The sequence below is a fragment of the Lissotriton helveticus genome, assembly GCF_964261635.1.
Source record: "Lissotriton helveticus chromosome 1_1 unlocalized genomic scaffold, aLisHel1.1 SUPER_1_unloc_2, whole genome shotgun sequence".
NCBI classification, from domain to species: domain Eukaryota; kingdom Metazoa; phylum Chordata; class Amphibia; order Caudata; family Salamandridae; genus Lissotriton; species Lissotriton helveticus.
In genome coordinates, this window is record NW_027611659.1 from 2,202,183 (window position 1) to 2,217,275 (window position 15,093).

General features: G+C 48.5%; 1 protein-coding gene across 1 annotated transcript in view; it reads left to right on the plus strand.

Moving 5' to 3' along the window:
- The window catches only part of LOC144805712 (NACHT, LRR and PYD domains-containing protein 12-like), an 878,524-nt gene that overhangs the window by 714,626 nt on the left and 148,805 nt on the right, over positions 1-15,093 (plus strand). The window contains exons 11-12 of the mRNA XM_078672213.1: positions 2,980-3,153; positions 6,640-6,813. Of these exons, the coding sequence (XP_078528339.1) occupies positions 2,980-3,153; positions 6,640-6,813 (348 nt within the window). The remainder of the gene's footprint in view (positions 1-2,979; positions 3,154-6,639; positions 6,814-15,093) is intronic.

A 15,093-nucleotide genomic window follows, 5' to 3' on the forward strand; every position in this document is an offset into this window, starting at 1 on the left:
GCTGCTGAGGTACAGCTGTGCTTAGACAGCAGAGCTGCTGAGGTTCACGGTGTGCTTAGACAGCAGAGTTGCTGAGGGTCACTCTGTGTTTAGACAGCAGAGCTGCTGAGATTCATGGTGTGCTTAGACAGCAGAGCTGCTGAGGTACATGGTGTGCTAAGACAGCAGAGCTGCTGAGATTCATGGTGTGCTTAGACAGCAGAGCTGCTGAGGTTTATGGTGTTCTTAGACAGCAGAGCTGCTGAGGTTCACTCTGTGCTTTGACAGCAGAGCTGCTGAGGTTCACTGTGTGTATAGACAGCAGAGCTGCTGAGGTTCTTGTTGTGCTTTGACTGCAGAGCTGCTGAGGTTCAGGGTTTGCTTAGACAGCAGAGCTGCTGAGGTTCACTGTGTGCTTAGACAGCAGAGCTGCTGAGGTTCACTCTGTGCTTAGACAGCAGAGCTGCTGAGGTTGATGGTGTGCGTAGACAGTAGAGCTGCTGAGGTTCACGGTGTGCTTAGACAGCAGAGCTGCTGATGTTCACGGTGTGCTTAGACAGCAGAGCTGCTGAGGTTCATGGTGTGCTGAGACAGCAGAGCTGCTGAGGTTCACGATGTGCTTAGACAGCAGAGCTGCTGAGGTTCACTGTGTGCTTAGACAGCAGAGCTGCTGAGGTTCAGTGTGTGCTTAGACATCAGAGTTGCTGAGGTTCACTCTGTGCTTAGACTGCAAAGCTGCTGAGGTTCACTCTGTGCTTAGACTGCAAAGCTGCTGAGGTTCACTTTGTGCTTAGACAGCAGAGCTGCTGAGGTTCACTGTGTGCTTAGACATCAGAGTTGCTGAGGTTCACTCTGTGCTTAGACAGCAGAGTTGCCGAGGTTCACTCTGTGCTTAGACTGCAGAGTTGCTGAGGTTCCCGGTGTGCTTAGACAGCAAAGCTGCTGATGTTCACTCTGTGCTTAGACAGCAGAGTTGCTGAGGTTCAAGCTGTGCTTAGACAGCAGAGCTGCTGAGGTTCACTCTGTGCTTAGACAGCAGAGTTGCCGAGGTTCACGGTGTGCTTAGACAGCAAAGCTGCTGAGGTTCACTCTGTGCTTAGACAGCAGAGTTGCCGAGGTTCACGGTGTGCTTAGACAACAGAGTTGCCGAGGTTCACGGTGTGCTTAGACAGCAAAGCTGCTGAGGTTCACTTTGTGCTTAGACAGCAGAGCTGCTGAGGTTCACTCTGTGCTTAGACAGCAGAGTTGCCGAGGTTCACGGTGTGCTTAGACAGCAGAGCTGCTGAGGTTCACTCTGTGCTTAGACAGCAGAGTTGCCGAGGTTCACGGTATGCTTAGACAGCAGAGCTGCTGAGGTTCACTTTGTGCTTAGACAGCAGAGCTGCTGAGGTTCACTCTGTGCTTAGACAGCAGAGTTGCCAAGGTTCACGGTGTGCTTAGACAGCAGAGCTGCTGAGGTTCACTCTGTGCTTAGACAGCAGAGTTGCCGAGGTTCATGGTGTGCTTAGACAGCAAAGTTGCTGAGGTTCACTCTGTGCTTAGACAGCAGAGTTGCCGAGGTTCACGGTGTGCTTAGACAGTAGAGCTGCTGAGGTTCACTCTGTGCTTAGACAGCAGCGCTGCTGAGATTAGTGCATAGCACATGAGGCATCTTCATAAATTCTCTTGTTAACTGACCTATGATCACTCACAGTAATTCCTTTAAAGAGGAACAAGAACCCCAGCCAATAGTTCCCATCACCTGGAGGCTACAAAGATAAACACAGAAGAAGGACCACTCAATCAAGTCCTGGTACGGCGTCAGATCATGCTTGGAGTTTAATGTCTCTGGACTAGACCCGGGCCCTCAGCAGAAATAGGAATAATTGGAATTATTGGCTCTCCCATGCAAGGCTTAGAAGAAAATGAAAAGGCACAGGCAGGGTCAATAGGCCTGGCCGCGGCTGTCATTGCAATGGTAAGTTGTATTTTGTGCCATAATTTGGCATTACAAACTATTATTTTTAAATCATTCAGAGATGTCGCTATTTTACTAATGATGTTTTTAAATAGCAAGCATTTATTTTGGGAAACAACGTTTACACCGCAACCGTTCCAACGCATGCATTTACCCCGCATGCCGTTGCAACGAAAAGGGGTGTGAAGCAGTGGTTAGAAGGGGTTGGATTTAACTCCAACACCTTCCCTACTGTTGCACTCACTGGAGTTGGAATAGAAAATTAATCTATTCCAACTTCCGTGCTCCCCCGACAGCAAGTCGCAGTAAGGTTTGGCGCTGCAACAGCATGCAGGGTAATGGCATGCGTTGTAACGTCACAAAACCATTTAATTTATGTCATGAATTTTATTCTTATTGGTGAATGAGACAAGATCACGTCACCATCTAACCAAGCACCCAAAGAAAAATCAGCTGCAATGTCATTTAAACACTTTTGAACTTGAAAATAAATCATCATCTAAGTCCAGGAAAAAAGAAATAACCAGTCTTTAAAATTAATATGAAAATAAATAACACATTTTAAATCCGGTTTGTCACTGGAGATCAGGGAACTATTTTTAGGCGGATGTGAACAATGTGCACAGGACTTTGAGTGGCCCTGCTGTAGGCTGTGGAAGCAAAGAGTGAACAACGTTTTAACAGTCCAATGGGTGAAGATTTCTAATCAGAAGCCCGTCTATGCTACATAACAAGCAGTGTATTAATAGGCAGATCACTGCAACAACTGCTAAAGTTGTAACTTTACCATTTACACCACAGCAGAGGGTCTCCAGAATAAAACATAGTAATATATTTATGTACATTTAGCTCTGCCTCTGCCAGCCTGAGAACTCCCCACATGAGATTCCTATATAAACAGGGCGCGGTTGGATGTGTAAGGTTGGATGTGTCACTAGAGGGGAGTAAGTCAAGGACGGGAAGGAAATGAAGATAAAACTGAAGTTGTGACGCCCCTGTCTGTGCTCTGCTTTACTCCTCTCCATGCCTCTTCTGTCCTGCAGGTTGGATCGCTGCTCCCTCACCGGTTCATGCTGCAAAGACCTCGCCTCGGTCCTGGAAACAAACACATCTCTCACAGAGCTCGAGCTGAGCTGCAACAGAGAGCTGGGGGACACTGGAGTGAAGAAGTTGTGTGAAGGCCTAAAACATCCAATCTGCAAACTACAGACACTGAGGTACAGAGCTGTGCAGTTCTTATCACGTCATTGATTTCTAAATATACTTCGTAGGTGGGGGCTCATATATTTAAAAAATGTATTTAAAATACATTTCATGATTGCCTCTTTTTTGTTAATGTCGTGAAAAAGGCTCCCATTAATAACATTTGTGAATTAAGTCATTCTCTGGGGGGGTCTCCGAGGCCCTCTTCATTGTCTGGGGGGCGCTCCGAGGCCCTCGTCATTCTCTGCGGGGAGGGGGGGCTCCGAGGCATATTCACTTGTGCAAATTCCACTCAGTTCTTGTCTTCAGTGCATCTTATCTCTTCTGCTGTTGGACAGGTCTCCTCGGGTGTAGAGGATCACAGGTGTGTATTGCACTCAGTTCTTGTCTTCAGTGCATCTTCTCTCTTCTGCTGTTGGGTAGATCTCAGGCGCAGAGGATCACAGGTGTGTATTGCACTCAGTTCTAGTCTTCAGTGCATTTTCTCTCTTCTGCTGTTGGACAGATCTCCTCAGGTGCAGAGGATCACAGGTGTGTATTGCACTCAGTTCTAGTCTTCAGTGCATCTTCTCTCTCTGCTGTTGGACAGATCTCCTCAGGTGCAGAGGATCACAGGTGTGTATTGCACTCAGTTCTAGTCTTCAGTGCATCTTCTCTCTTCTGCTGTTGGATGGATCTCCTCGGGTGCAGAGGATCACAGGTGTGTTTGCACTCAGCTCTAGTCTTCAGTGCATCTTCTCTCTTCTGCTGTTCGACAGATCTCCTCAGGTGCAGACGATCACAGGTGTGTATTGCACTCAGTTCTTGTCTTCAGTGCATCTTCTCTCTCTGCTGTTGGACAGATCTCCTCAGGTGCAGACGATCACAGGTGTGTATTGTACTCAGTTCTTGTCTTCAGTGCATCTTCACTCTCTGCTGTTGGACAGATCTCCTCAGGTGCAGACGATCACAGGTGTGTATTGCACTCAGTTCTAGTCTTCAGTGCATCTTCTCTCTTCTGATGTTGGACAGATCTCAGGTGCAGAGGATCACAGGTGTGTATTGTACTCAGTTCTTGTCTTCAGTGCATCTTCTCTCTCTGCTGTTGGACGGATCACCTCAGGTGCAGAGGATCACAGGTGTGTATTGCAATCAGTTCTTGTCTTCAGTGCATCTTCTCTCTCTGCTGTGGGACAGATCTCCTCAGGTGCAGACGATCACAGGTGTGTATTGCACTCAGTTCTTGTCTTCAGTGCATCTTCTCTCTCTGCTGTTGAACAGATCTCCTCAGGTGCAGAGGATCACAGGTGTGTATTGCACTCAGTTCTTGTCTTCAGTGCATCACCTCTCAATCTGCTGTTGGATAGATCTCAGGTGCAGAGGATCACAGGTGTGTGTGTCGGCCATCTTAGAGTGGAGTACCTATTTCATTACTCTATACTCTGATTCTTTGCCGGTATCTGTTATCTTTATGTAGCCTTATTGCGGTCCTAATGAGAACATACGACTCTTTTATTTCTATATCTCTAATTATACACCCTACTATAAACATTATATATGTGGCCTATATGTATGTGTCGGTCCCGAATTACGACCTATGCTCCTACTGTGTCAGCCATCTTTGAACGGGGTAATTCCTCCGAATTGATAACGACTATTTCAGATAAAATACCAATATATTGGCAAATCTTATTTGGGTATTTATTATCAATAGGGGTCAGAGGGTGTTTCGGTGTTGCTGTGCGACTACCATCAATCAATGCCTTTCACATATCAAGAAATGTTTTTTTATTTAATTATATTAATCGGAAGACAAAAATTAATTCTTACCATACTAGTAAGTGCTAATTACTGGGGCTGATTCCTATCCCATATGTAGTTTTGTACTTATGTTGTCTATAACGTAAACGTATATTGCCAAAGTCATTTATAATACCTTATTCTAGTCTCAATAGGGTTATATCAAAATACTCCCGCTATATCTGATTTACTACTGTTTAGTTTTAATGTCTTTCTCTATCATGTATCATGTGCTGAGGTTCATGGTGTGCTTAGAGAGCAGAGCTGCTGAGGTTCAGGGTGTGCTTAGACAGCAGAGCTGTTGAGATACAGCTGTGCTTAGACAGCAGAGCTGCTGAGGTTCATGGTGTGCTTAGAGAGCAGAGCTGCTGAGGTTCAGGGTGTGCTTAGACAGCAGAGCTGTTGAGATTAGCACATAGGACCGGAGGCATCTTTGTATATTCTCTCGTTAGGTGACCTATGAACACTCACGATTATTCCTTTAAAGAGGAACAAGAACCCCAGCCAATAGTTCCCTTCACCTGGAGGCTACAAAGATAAACACAGAAGAAGGACCACTCAACCAAGTCCTGGTACGGCGTCATATCACGCTTGGAGTTTAATGTATCAGGACTAGACCCGGCCCTCAGAAAAAAAAGAAATAATTGGAATTATTTGCCCTCCCATGCAAGGCTTAAAAGAAAAGAAAAAGGCACAGGCAGGGTCAATAGGTCAGGCCTCGGCTGGCATTGCAATGGTAAATAGTTTTTTTTTGTGCCATAATTTGGCATTCCAAATTAATATTTTTTCAAATCATTCAGAGATGTCGCTGTTTTACTAATGATGTTTTTAAATAGTAATCATGTATTTTGGGAAACAGCGTTTACACCGCAATCGTTCCAACGCATGCATGTACCTTGCATGCCGTTGCAACGAAAAAGGTGTGAAGCAGTGGGGAGAAGGTGCTGGATTTAACTCCAACACGTTCCCTACTGTTGCACTCACTGGAGTTGGAATAGAAAATTAATATATTCCAAGTACCAGCGCTCCCCCGACAGCAAGTTGGGGTAAAGTTTGTCGTTGCAACAGCATGAGTGGTAATGGCATGCGTTGTAACGTGACATAACCATTTAATTTATGTCATGAATTTTATTATTATTGGTGAATGAGACAAGATTACATCACCATCTAACCAAGCACTCAAAGAAAAATCAGCTGCAATGTCAATTAAACTCCTTTTAACTTGAAAATAAATCATCATCTAAGTCCAGGAAAAAAGAAATAACCAGTCTTTAAAATTAATATAAAAATAAATAACACATTTTAAATCCGGTTTGTCACTGAAGATCAAGGATCTATTTTTAGGTGGATGTGAAAATTGTGCACAGGCCTTTAGTTGCCCTGCTGTAGGCTGTGGAAGAAAAGTGTGAACAACTTTTTAACAGTCCAATTCGTGAAGATTTCTTACCAGAAGTCCATCAATGCTACACAACAAGCAGTGTATTAATAGGCAGATCACTGCAACAACTGCGAAAGTTGTAACTTTACCATTTACACCACAGCAGAGGGTCTCCAGCATAAACAACATATTTATAAACAGGGCGTCGTCGGATGTGTAAGGTGGGATGTGTCACTAGAGGGGAGTAAGTCAAGGACGGGAAGCAAATGAAGATAAAACTGAAGTTGTGACGCCCCTGTCTGTGCTCTGCTTTACTCCTCTCCATGCCTCTTCTGTCCTGCAGGTTGGGAGGCTGCTCCCTCACCGGTTCATGCTGCAAAGACCTCGCCTCGGTCCTGGAAACAAACACATCTCTCACAGAGCTCGAGCTGAGCTGCAACAGAGAGCTGGGGGACACTGGAGTGAAGAAGTTGTGTGAAGGCCTCAAACATCCAAACTGCAAACTACAGACACTGAGGTACAGAGCTGAGCAGTTCTTATCACGTCATTGATTTCTAAATATACATCGTAGGCGGGGCTCAGACATATATTTTAAAAATGCCTTGAAATGTTTTCATGATCGCCTCTTTTCTGTTAATGTCGTGATAAAGGCACCCATTAATAACATTTGTGAATTAAGTCATGAAAGAAGCCCCTGTCATGGTGCAGAGGGGCACTTTTAAAGCCGGTTTCTCAGGTATTTTTCTCAAATGGAAGAGGCCTTAACTAGAGAAGACACCTCTCCGCACCTCTCTGTTCTACGTATACTGAGAGATAGCTCTGCTGTCAGAGCTCTGCACCTCTCTGTTCTACTTAGGCTGAGAGATAGCTCTGCTGTCAGAGCTCTGCACCTCCCTATTCTACGTAGCCTGAGAGATAGCTCTGCTGTCGGAGGTCTGCACCTCTCTGTTCTACGTAGCCTGAGAGATAGCTCTGCTGTCGGAGGTCTGCTCCTCTCTGTTCTCCGTAGGCTGAGAGATAGCTCTGCTGTCGGAGGTCTGCACCTCTCTGTTCTACATAGCCTGAGAGATAGCTCTGCTGTCGGAGCTCTGCAAACTCTGTTCTACATAGCCTGAGAGATAGCTCTGCTGTCAGAGCTCTGCACCTCTCTATTCTACGTAGGCTGAGAGATAGCTCTGCTGTCAGAGCTCTGCACCTCTCTGTTCTACGTAGGCTGAGAGATAGCTCTGCTCTCAGAGCTTTGCACCTCTCTCTTCTACGTAGGCTGAGAGATAGCTCTGCTGTCGGAGGTCTGCACCTCTCTGTGCTACGTAGGCTGAGAGATAGCTCTGCTGTCAGAGCTCTGCACCTCTCTGTTCTACGTAGGCTGAGAGATAGCTCTGCTCTCGAGGCTCTGCACCTCTCTGTTCTACGTAGGCTGAGAGATAGCTCTGCTGTCCGAGGTCTGCACCTCTCTGTTCTACGTATACTGAGAGATAGCTCTGCTGTCAGAGCTCTGCACCTATCTATTCTACCTAGGCTGAGAGATAGCTCTGCTGTAAGAGCTCCACACCTCTCTGTTCTACAGAGGCTGAGAGATAGCTCTGCTGTCAGAGCTACGCACCTCTCTGTACTACGTAGGCTGAGAGATAGCTCTGCTGTCAGAGCTCCACACCTCTCTGTTCTACAGAGGCTGAGAGAAAGCTCTGCTGTCAGAGCTCCACACCTCTCTGTTCTACAGAGGCTGAGAGATAGCTCTGCTCTCAGAGCTCTGCCCCTCTCTGTTCTACGTATACTGAGAGATAGCTCTGCTGTCGGAGCTCCGCACCTCTCTATTCTACGTATACTGAGAGATAGCTCTGCTGTCAGAGCTCTGCACCTCGCTGTTCTATGTAGCCTGAGAGATAGCTCTGCTGTCAGAGCTCTGCACCTCTCTGTACTACGTAGGCTGAGAGATAGCTCTGCTGTCAGAGCTCTGCACCTCTCTGTACTACGTAGGCTGAGAGATAGCTCTGCTGTCAGAGCTCTGCACCTCTCTGTACTACGTAGGCTGAGAGATAGCTCTGCTGTCAGAGCTCTGCACCTCTCTGTACTACGTAGGCTGAGAGATAGCTCTGCTGTCAGAGCTCTGCACCTCTCTGTACTACGTAGGCTGAGAGATAGCTCTGCTGTCAGAGCTCCACACCTCTCTGTTCTACAGAGGCTGAGAGATAGCTCTGCTGTCAGAGCTACGCACCTCTCTGTACTACGTAGGCTGAGAGATAGCTCTGCTGTCAGAGCTCCACACCTCTCTGTTCTACAGAGGCTGAGAGATAGCTCTGCTCTCAGAGCTCTGCCCCTCTCTGTTCTACGTATACTGAGAGATAGCTCTGCTGTCGGAGCTCCGCACCTCTCTATTCTACGTATACTGAGAGATAGCTCTGCTGTCAGAGCTCTGCACCTCGCTGTTCTATGTAGCCTGAGAGATAGCTCTGCTGTCAGAGCTCTGCACCTATCTATTCTACCTAGGCTGAGAGATAGCTCTGCTGTCAGAGCTCTGCACCTATCTATTCTACCTAGGCTGAGAGATAGCTCTGCTCTCATAGCTCTGCACCTCTCTGTTCTACTTAGGCTGAGAGATAGCTCTGCTCTGAGAGCTCTGCACCTCTCTGTTCTACGTAGGCCGAGAGATAGCTCTGCTGTCAGAGCTCTGCTCCTCTCTGTTCTACGTATACTGAGAGATAGCTCTGCTGTCAGAGCTCTGCACCTCTCTGTTCTTCGTAGGCTGAGAGATAGCTCTGCTGTCAGAGCTCTGCACCTCTCTGTTCTTCGTAGGCTGAGAGATAGCTCTGCTCTGAGAGCTCTGCACCTCTCTGTTCTACGTAGGCCGAGAGATAGCTCTGCTGTCAGAGCTCTGCTCCTCTCTGTTCTACGTATACTGAGAGATAGCTCTGCTGTCAGAGCTCTGCACCTCTCTGTTCTTCGTAGGCTGAGAGATAGCTCTGCTGTCAGAGCTCTGCACCTCTCTGTTCTTCGTAGGCTGAGAGATAGCTCTGCTGTCACAGCTCTGCACCTCTCTGTTCTACGTAGAACGCAAGATAGCTCTGCTGTCAGAGCTCCGCACCTCTCTGTTCTGCGTAGGCTGAGAGATAGCTCTGCTGTCAGAGCTCTGCACCTCTCTGTTCTACGGAGGCTGAGAAATAGCTCTGCTGTCTGAGCTTTGCACCTCTCTGTTCTACGTAGGCTGAGAGATAGCTCTGCTGTTCTCAGAGCTGTGCAGCTCTCTGTTCTACGTAGGCTGAGAGATAGCTCTGCTCTCAGAGCTCTTCACCTCTCTCATCTACGTAGGCTGAGAGATAGCTCTGCTGTCAGAGCTCTGCACCTCTCTCTTGTACGTAGGCTGAGAGATAGCTCTGCTGTCAGAGCTCCACAACTCTCTATTCTACTTAGGCTGAGAGATAGCTCTGCTGTCAGAGCTCAGCACCTCTCTCTTCTACGTAGGCTGAGAGATAGCTCTTCGCTCAGAGCGCAGCACCTCTCTGTTCTACGTATACTGAGAGATAGCTCTGCTGTCAGAGCTCTGCTCCTCTCTGTTCTACATAGGCTGAGAGATAGCTCTGCTGTCACAGCTCTGCACCTCTCTGTTCTACATAGGCTGAGAGATAGTTCTGCTGTCAGAGCTCTGCACCTATCTATTCTACCTAGGCTGAGAGATAGCTCTGCTGTAAGAGCTCGGGACATCTCTGTTCTACGTAGGCCGAGAGATACCTCTGCTGTCGGAGGTCTGCACCTCTCTGTTCTACGTAGGCCGAGAGATAGCTCTGCTGTCAGAGCTCTGCATCTCTCTGTTCTATGTAGGCCGAGAGATCGCTCTGCTGTCAGAGCTCTACACCTCTCTGTTCTCCGTAGGCTGAGAGATAGCTCTGCTGTCAGAGCTCTGCTCCTCTCTGTTCAACGTATACTGAGAGATAGCTCTGCTGTCAGAGCTCTGCTCCTCTCTGTTCTACATAGGCCGAGAGATAGCTCTGCTGTCAGAGCTCTGCACCTCTCTGTTCTACGTATACTGAGAGATAGCTCTGCTGTCGGAGGTCTGCACCTCTCTGTTCTACATAGGCTGAGAGATAGCTCTGCTGTCAGAGCTCTGCTCCTCTCTGTTCTACGTATACTGAGAGATAGCTCTGCTGTCTGAGCTCCTCACCTCTCTGTTCTACTTAGGCTGAGAGATAGCTCTGCTGTCAGAGCTCTGCTCCTCTCTGTTCTACGTATACTGAGAGATAGCTCTGCTGTCAGAGCTCTGCACCTCTCTGTTCTACATAGGCTGAGAGATAGTTCTGCTGTCAGAGCTCTGCACCTATCTATTCTACCTAGGCTGAGAGATAGCTCTGTTGTAAGAGCTCGGGACATATCTGTTCTACGTAGGCCGAGAGATACCTCTGCTGTCAGTGCTCTGCACCTCTCTGTTCTACGTAGGCTGAGAGATAGTTCTGCTGTCAGAGCTCTGCACCTCTCTGTTCTACCTAGTCTGAGAGATAGCTCTGCTGTAAGAGCTCGGGACATCTCTGTTCTACGTAGGCCGAGAGATAGCTCTGCTGTCGGAGGTCTGCACCTCTCTGTTCTACGTAGGCAGAGAGATAGCTCTGCTGTCAGAGCTCTGCACCTCTCTGTTCTACGTAGGCTGAGAGATATCTCTACTGTCAGAGCTCTGCACCTCTCTAATCTACGTAGCCTGAGAGATAGCTCTGCTGTCGGAGCTCTGCACCTCTCTGTTCTTCGTAGGCTGAGAGATAGTTCGGCTGTCAGAGGTCTGCACCTCTCTGTTCTACGTAGGCCGAGAGATAGCTCTGCTGTCAGAGCTCCGCCCTCTCTGTTCTACGTATACTGAGAGATAGCTCTGCTGTCAGAGCTCTGCACCTCTCTGTTCTACGTATACTGAGAGATAGCTCTGCTGTCGGAGCTCCGCACCTCTCTGTTCTATGTAGGCCGAGAGATAGCTCTGCTGTCAGAGCTCTACTCCTATCTGTTCTATGTATACTGAGAGATAGCTCTGCTGTCAGAGCTCTGCTCCTCTCTGTTATACGTATACTGAGAGATAGCTCTGCTGTCAGAGCTCTGCACCTCTCTGTTCTATGTATACTGAGAGATAGGTCTGCTGTCAGAGCTCCGCACCTCTCTGTTCTACGTATACTGAGAGATGGCTCTGCTGTCAGAGCTCTGCACCTCTCTGTTCTACATAGGCTGAGATATAGCTCTGCTGTCAGAGCTCTGTACATCTCTGTTCTACGTAGGCTGAGAGATAGCTCTGCTGTCTGAGCTCCTCACCTCTCTGTTCTACTTAGGCTGAGAGATAGCTCTGCTGTCAGAGCTCTGCTCCTCTCTGTTCTACGTATACTGAGAGATAGCTCTGCTGTCAGAGCTCTGCACCTCTCTGTTCTACATAGGCTGAGAGATAGTTCTGCTGTCAGAGCTCTGCACCTATCTATTCTACCTAGGCTGAGAGATAGCTCTGTTGTAAGAGCTCGGGACATATCTGTTCTACGTAGGCCGAGAGATACCTCTGCTGTCAGTGCTCTGCACCTCTCTGTTCTACGTAGGCTGAGAGATAGTTCTGCTGTCAGAGCTCTGCACCTCTCTGTTCTACGTAGCCTGAGAGATAGCTCTGCTGTCAGAGCTCGGACATCTCTGTTCTACGTAGGCCGAGAGATAGCTCTGCTGTCAGTGCTCTGCACCTTTCTATTCTACGTAGGCTGAGAGATAGCTCTGCTGTCAGAGCTCGGCACCTCTCTGTTCTACGTAGGCCGAGAGATAGCTCTGCTGTCAGAGCTCTGCACCTCTCTGTTCTACGTAGGCTGAGAGATATCTCTACTGTCAGAGCTCTGCACCTCTCTGTTCTACGTAGCCTGAGAGATAGCTCTGCTGTCGGAGCTCTGCACCTCTCTGTTCTTCGTAGGCCGAGAGATAGTTCGGCTGTCAGAGGTCTGCACCTCTCTGTTCTACGTAGGCCGAGAGATAGCTCTGCTGTCAGAGCTCTGCTCCTCTCAGTTCTACGTATACTGAGAGATGGCTTTGCTGTCAGAGCTCTGCACCTCTCTGTTCTTCGTAGGCTGAGAGATAGCTCTGCTGTCAGAGCTCTGCACCTCTCTGTTCTTCGTAGGCTGAGAGATAGCTCTGCTCTGAGAGCTCTGCACCTCTCTGTTCTACGTAGGCCGAGAGATAGCTCTGCTGTCAGAGCTCTGCTCCTCTCTGTTCTACGTATACTGAGAGATAGCTCTGCTGTCAGAGCTCTGCACCACTCTATTCTACCTAGTCTGAGAGATAGCTCTGCTGTAAGAGCTCGGGACATCTCTGTTCTACGTAGGCCGAGAGATAGCTCTGCTGTCGGAGGTCTGCACCTCTCTGTTCTACGTAGGCAGAGAGATAGCTCTGCTGTCAGAGCTCTGCACCTCTCTGTTCTACGTAGGCTGAGAGATATCTCTACTGTCAGAGCTCTGCACCTCTCTAATCTACGTAGCCTGAGAGATAGCTCTGCTGTCGGAGCTCTGCACCTCTCTGTTCTTCGTAGGCTGAGAGATAGTTCGGCTGTCAGAGGTCTGCACCTCTCTGTTCTACGTAGGCCGAGAGATAGCTCTGCTGTCAGAGCTCCGCCCTCTCTGTTCTACGTATACTGAGAGATAGCTCTGCTGTCAGAGCTCTGCACCTCTCTGTTATACGTATACTGAGAGATAGCTCTGCTGCCGGAGGTCTGCACCTCTCTGTTCTACGTAGGCCGAGAGATAGCTCTGCTGTCAGAGCTCTACTCCTATCTGTTCTATGTATACTGAGAGATAGCTCTGCTGTCAGAGCTCTGCTCCTCTCTGTTATACGTATACTGAGAGATAGCTCTGCTGTCAGAGCTCTGCACCTCTCTGTTCTATGTATACTGAGAGATAGGTCTGCTGTCAGAGCTCCGCACCTCTCTGTTCTACGTATACTGAGAGATGGCTCTGCTGTCAGAGCTCTGCACCTCTCTGTTCTACATAGGCTGAGATATAGCTCTGCTGTCAGAGCTCTGTACATCTCTGTTCTACGTAGGCTGAGAGATAGCTCTGCTGTCTGAGGTCTGCACCTCTCTGTTCTACGTACACTGAGAGATAGCTCTGCTCTCAGAGCGTCGTACCACTCTGTTCTACGTAAGCTGAATGATAGCTCTGCTGTCAGAGTTCTGCACCTCTCTGTTCTACGGAGGCTGAGAGATAGCTCTGCTGTCTGAGCTTTGCACCAATCTGTTCTACGTAGGCCAAGAGATAGCTCTGCTGTTCTCAGAGCTGTGCAGCTCTCTGTTCTACGTAGGCTGAGAGATAGCTCTGCTGTCAGAGCTCTGCACCTCTCTGTTCTACATAGGCTGAGAGATAGCTCTGCTGTCAGAGCTCTGCACCTCTCTGTTCTACGTATACTGAGAGATAGCTCAGCTGTCAGAGCTCCGCACCTCTCTGTTCTACGTATACTGAGAGATAGCTCTGCTGTCAGATCTCTGCACCTCTCTGTTCTACATAGGCTGAGAGATAGCTCTGCTGTCAGAGCTCTGCTCCTCTCTGTTCTACGTATACTGAGAGATAGCTCTGCTGTCAGAGCTCTGCACCTCTCTGTTCTACATAGGCTGAGAGATAGTTCTGCTGTCAGAGCTCTGCACCTATCTATTCTACCTAGGCTGAGAGATAGCTCTGTTGTAAGAGCTCGGGACATATCTGTTCTACGTAGGCCGAGAGATAGCTCTGCTGTCAGTGCTCTGCACCTCTCTGTTCTACGTAGGCTGAGAGATAGTTCTGCTGTCAGAGCTCTGCACCTCTCTGTTCTACGTAGCCTGAGAGATAGCTCTGCTGTCAGAGCTCGGACATCTCTGTTCTACGTAGGCCGAGAGATAGCTCTGCTGTCAGTGCTCTGCACCTTTCTATTCTACGTAGGCTGAGAGATAGCTCTGCTGTCAGAGCTCGGCACCTCTCTGTTCTACGTAGGCCGAGAGATAGCTCTGCTGTCAGAGCTCTGCACCTCTCTGTTCTACGTAGGCTGAGAGATATCTCTACTGTCAGAGCTCTGCACCTCTCTGTTCTACGTAGCCTGAGAGATAGCTCTGCTGTCGGAGCTCTGCACCTCTCTGTTCTTCGTAGGCCGAGAGATAGCTCTGCTGTCAGAGCTCTGCTCCTCTCAGTTCTACGTATACTGAGAGATGGCTTTGCTGTCAGAGCTCTGCACCTCTCTGTTCTACGGAGCTGAGAGATAGCTCTGCTGTCAGAGGTCTGCACCTCTCTATTCTATGTAGTCTGAGAGATAGCTTTGCTGTCAGAGCTCTGCACCTCTCTGTTCTACATAGGCTGAGAGATAGCTCTGCTGTCAGAGCTCTGCACCTCTCTGTTCTACGTATACTGAGAGATAGCTCTGCTGTCAGAGCTCTGCACCTCTCTGTTCTACATAGGGTGAGAGATAGCTCTGCTGTCAGCGCTCTGCTCCTCACTGTTCTATGTAGCCTGAGAGATAGCATTGCTGTCGGAGCTCTGCACCTCTCTGTACTTCGTAGGCTGAGAGATAGTTCTGCTGTTCTCAGAGCTCCGCACCTCTCTGTTGTACGTAGCGTGAGAGATAGCTCTGCTCTCAGAGTTCTGCACCTCTCTGCTATACATAGGCTGAGAGATAGCTCTGCTCTCAGAGCTCTGCACCTCTCTGCTCTACGTAGGCTGAGAGATAGCTCTGCTGTCTGAGCTCTGCACCTCTCTGTTGTACGTAGGCTGAGAGAGAGCTCTGCTGTCAGAGCTCTGCACCTCTCTGTTCTACGTATACTGAGAGAGAGCTCTGCTGTCAGAGCTCCGCA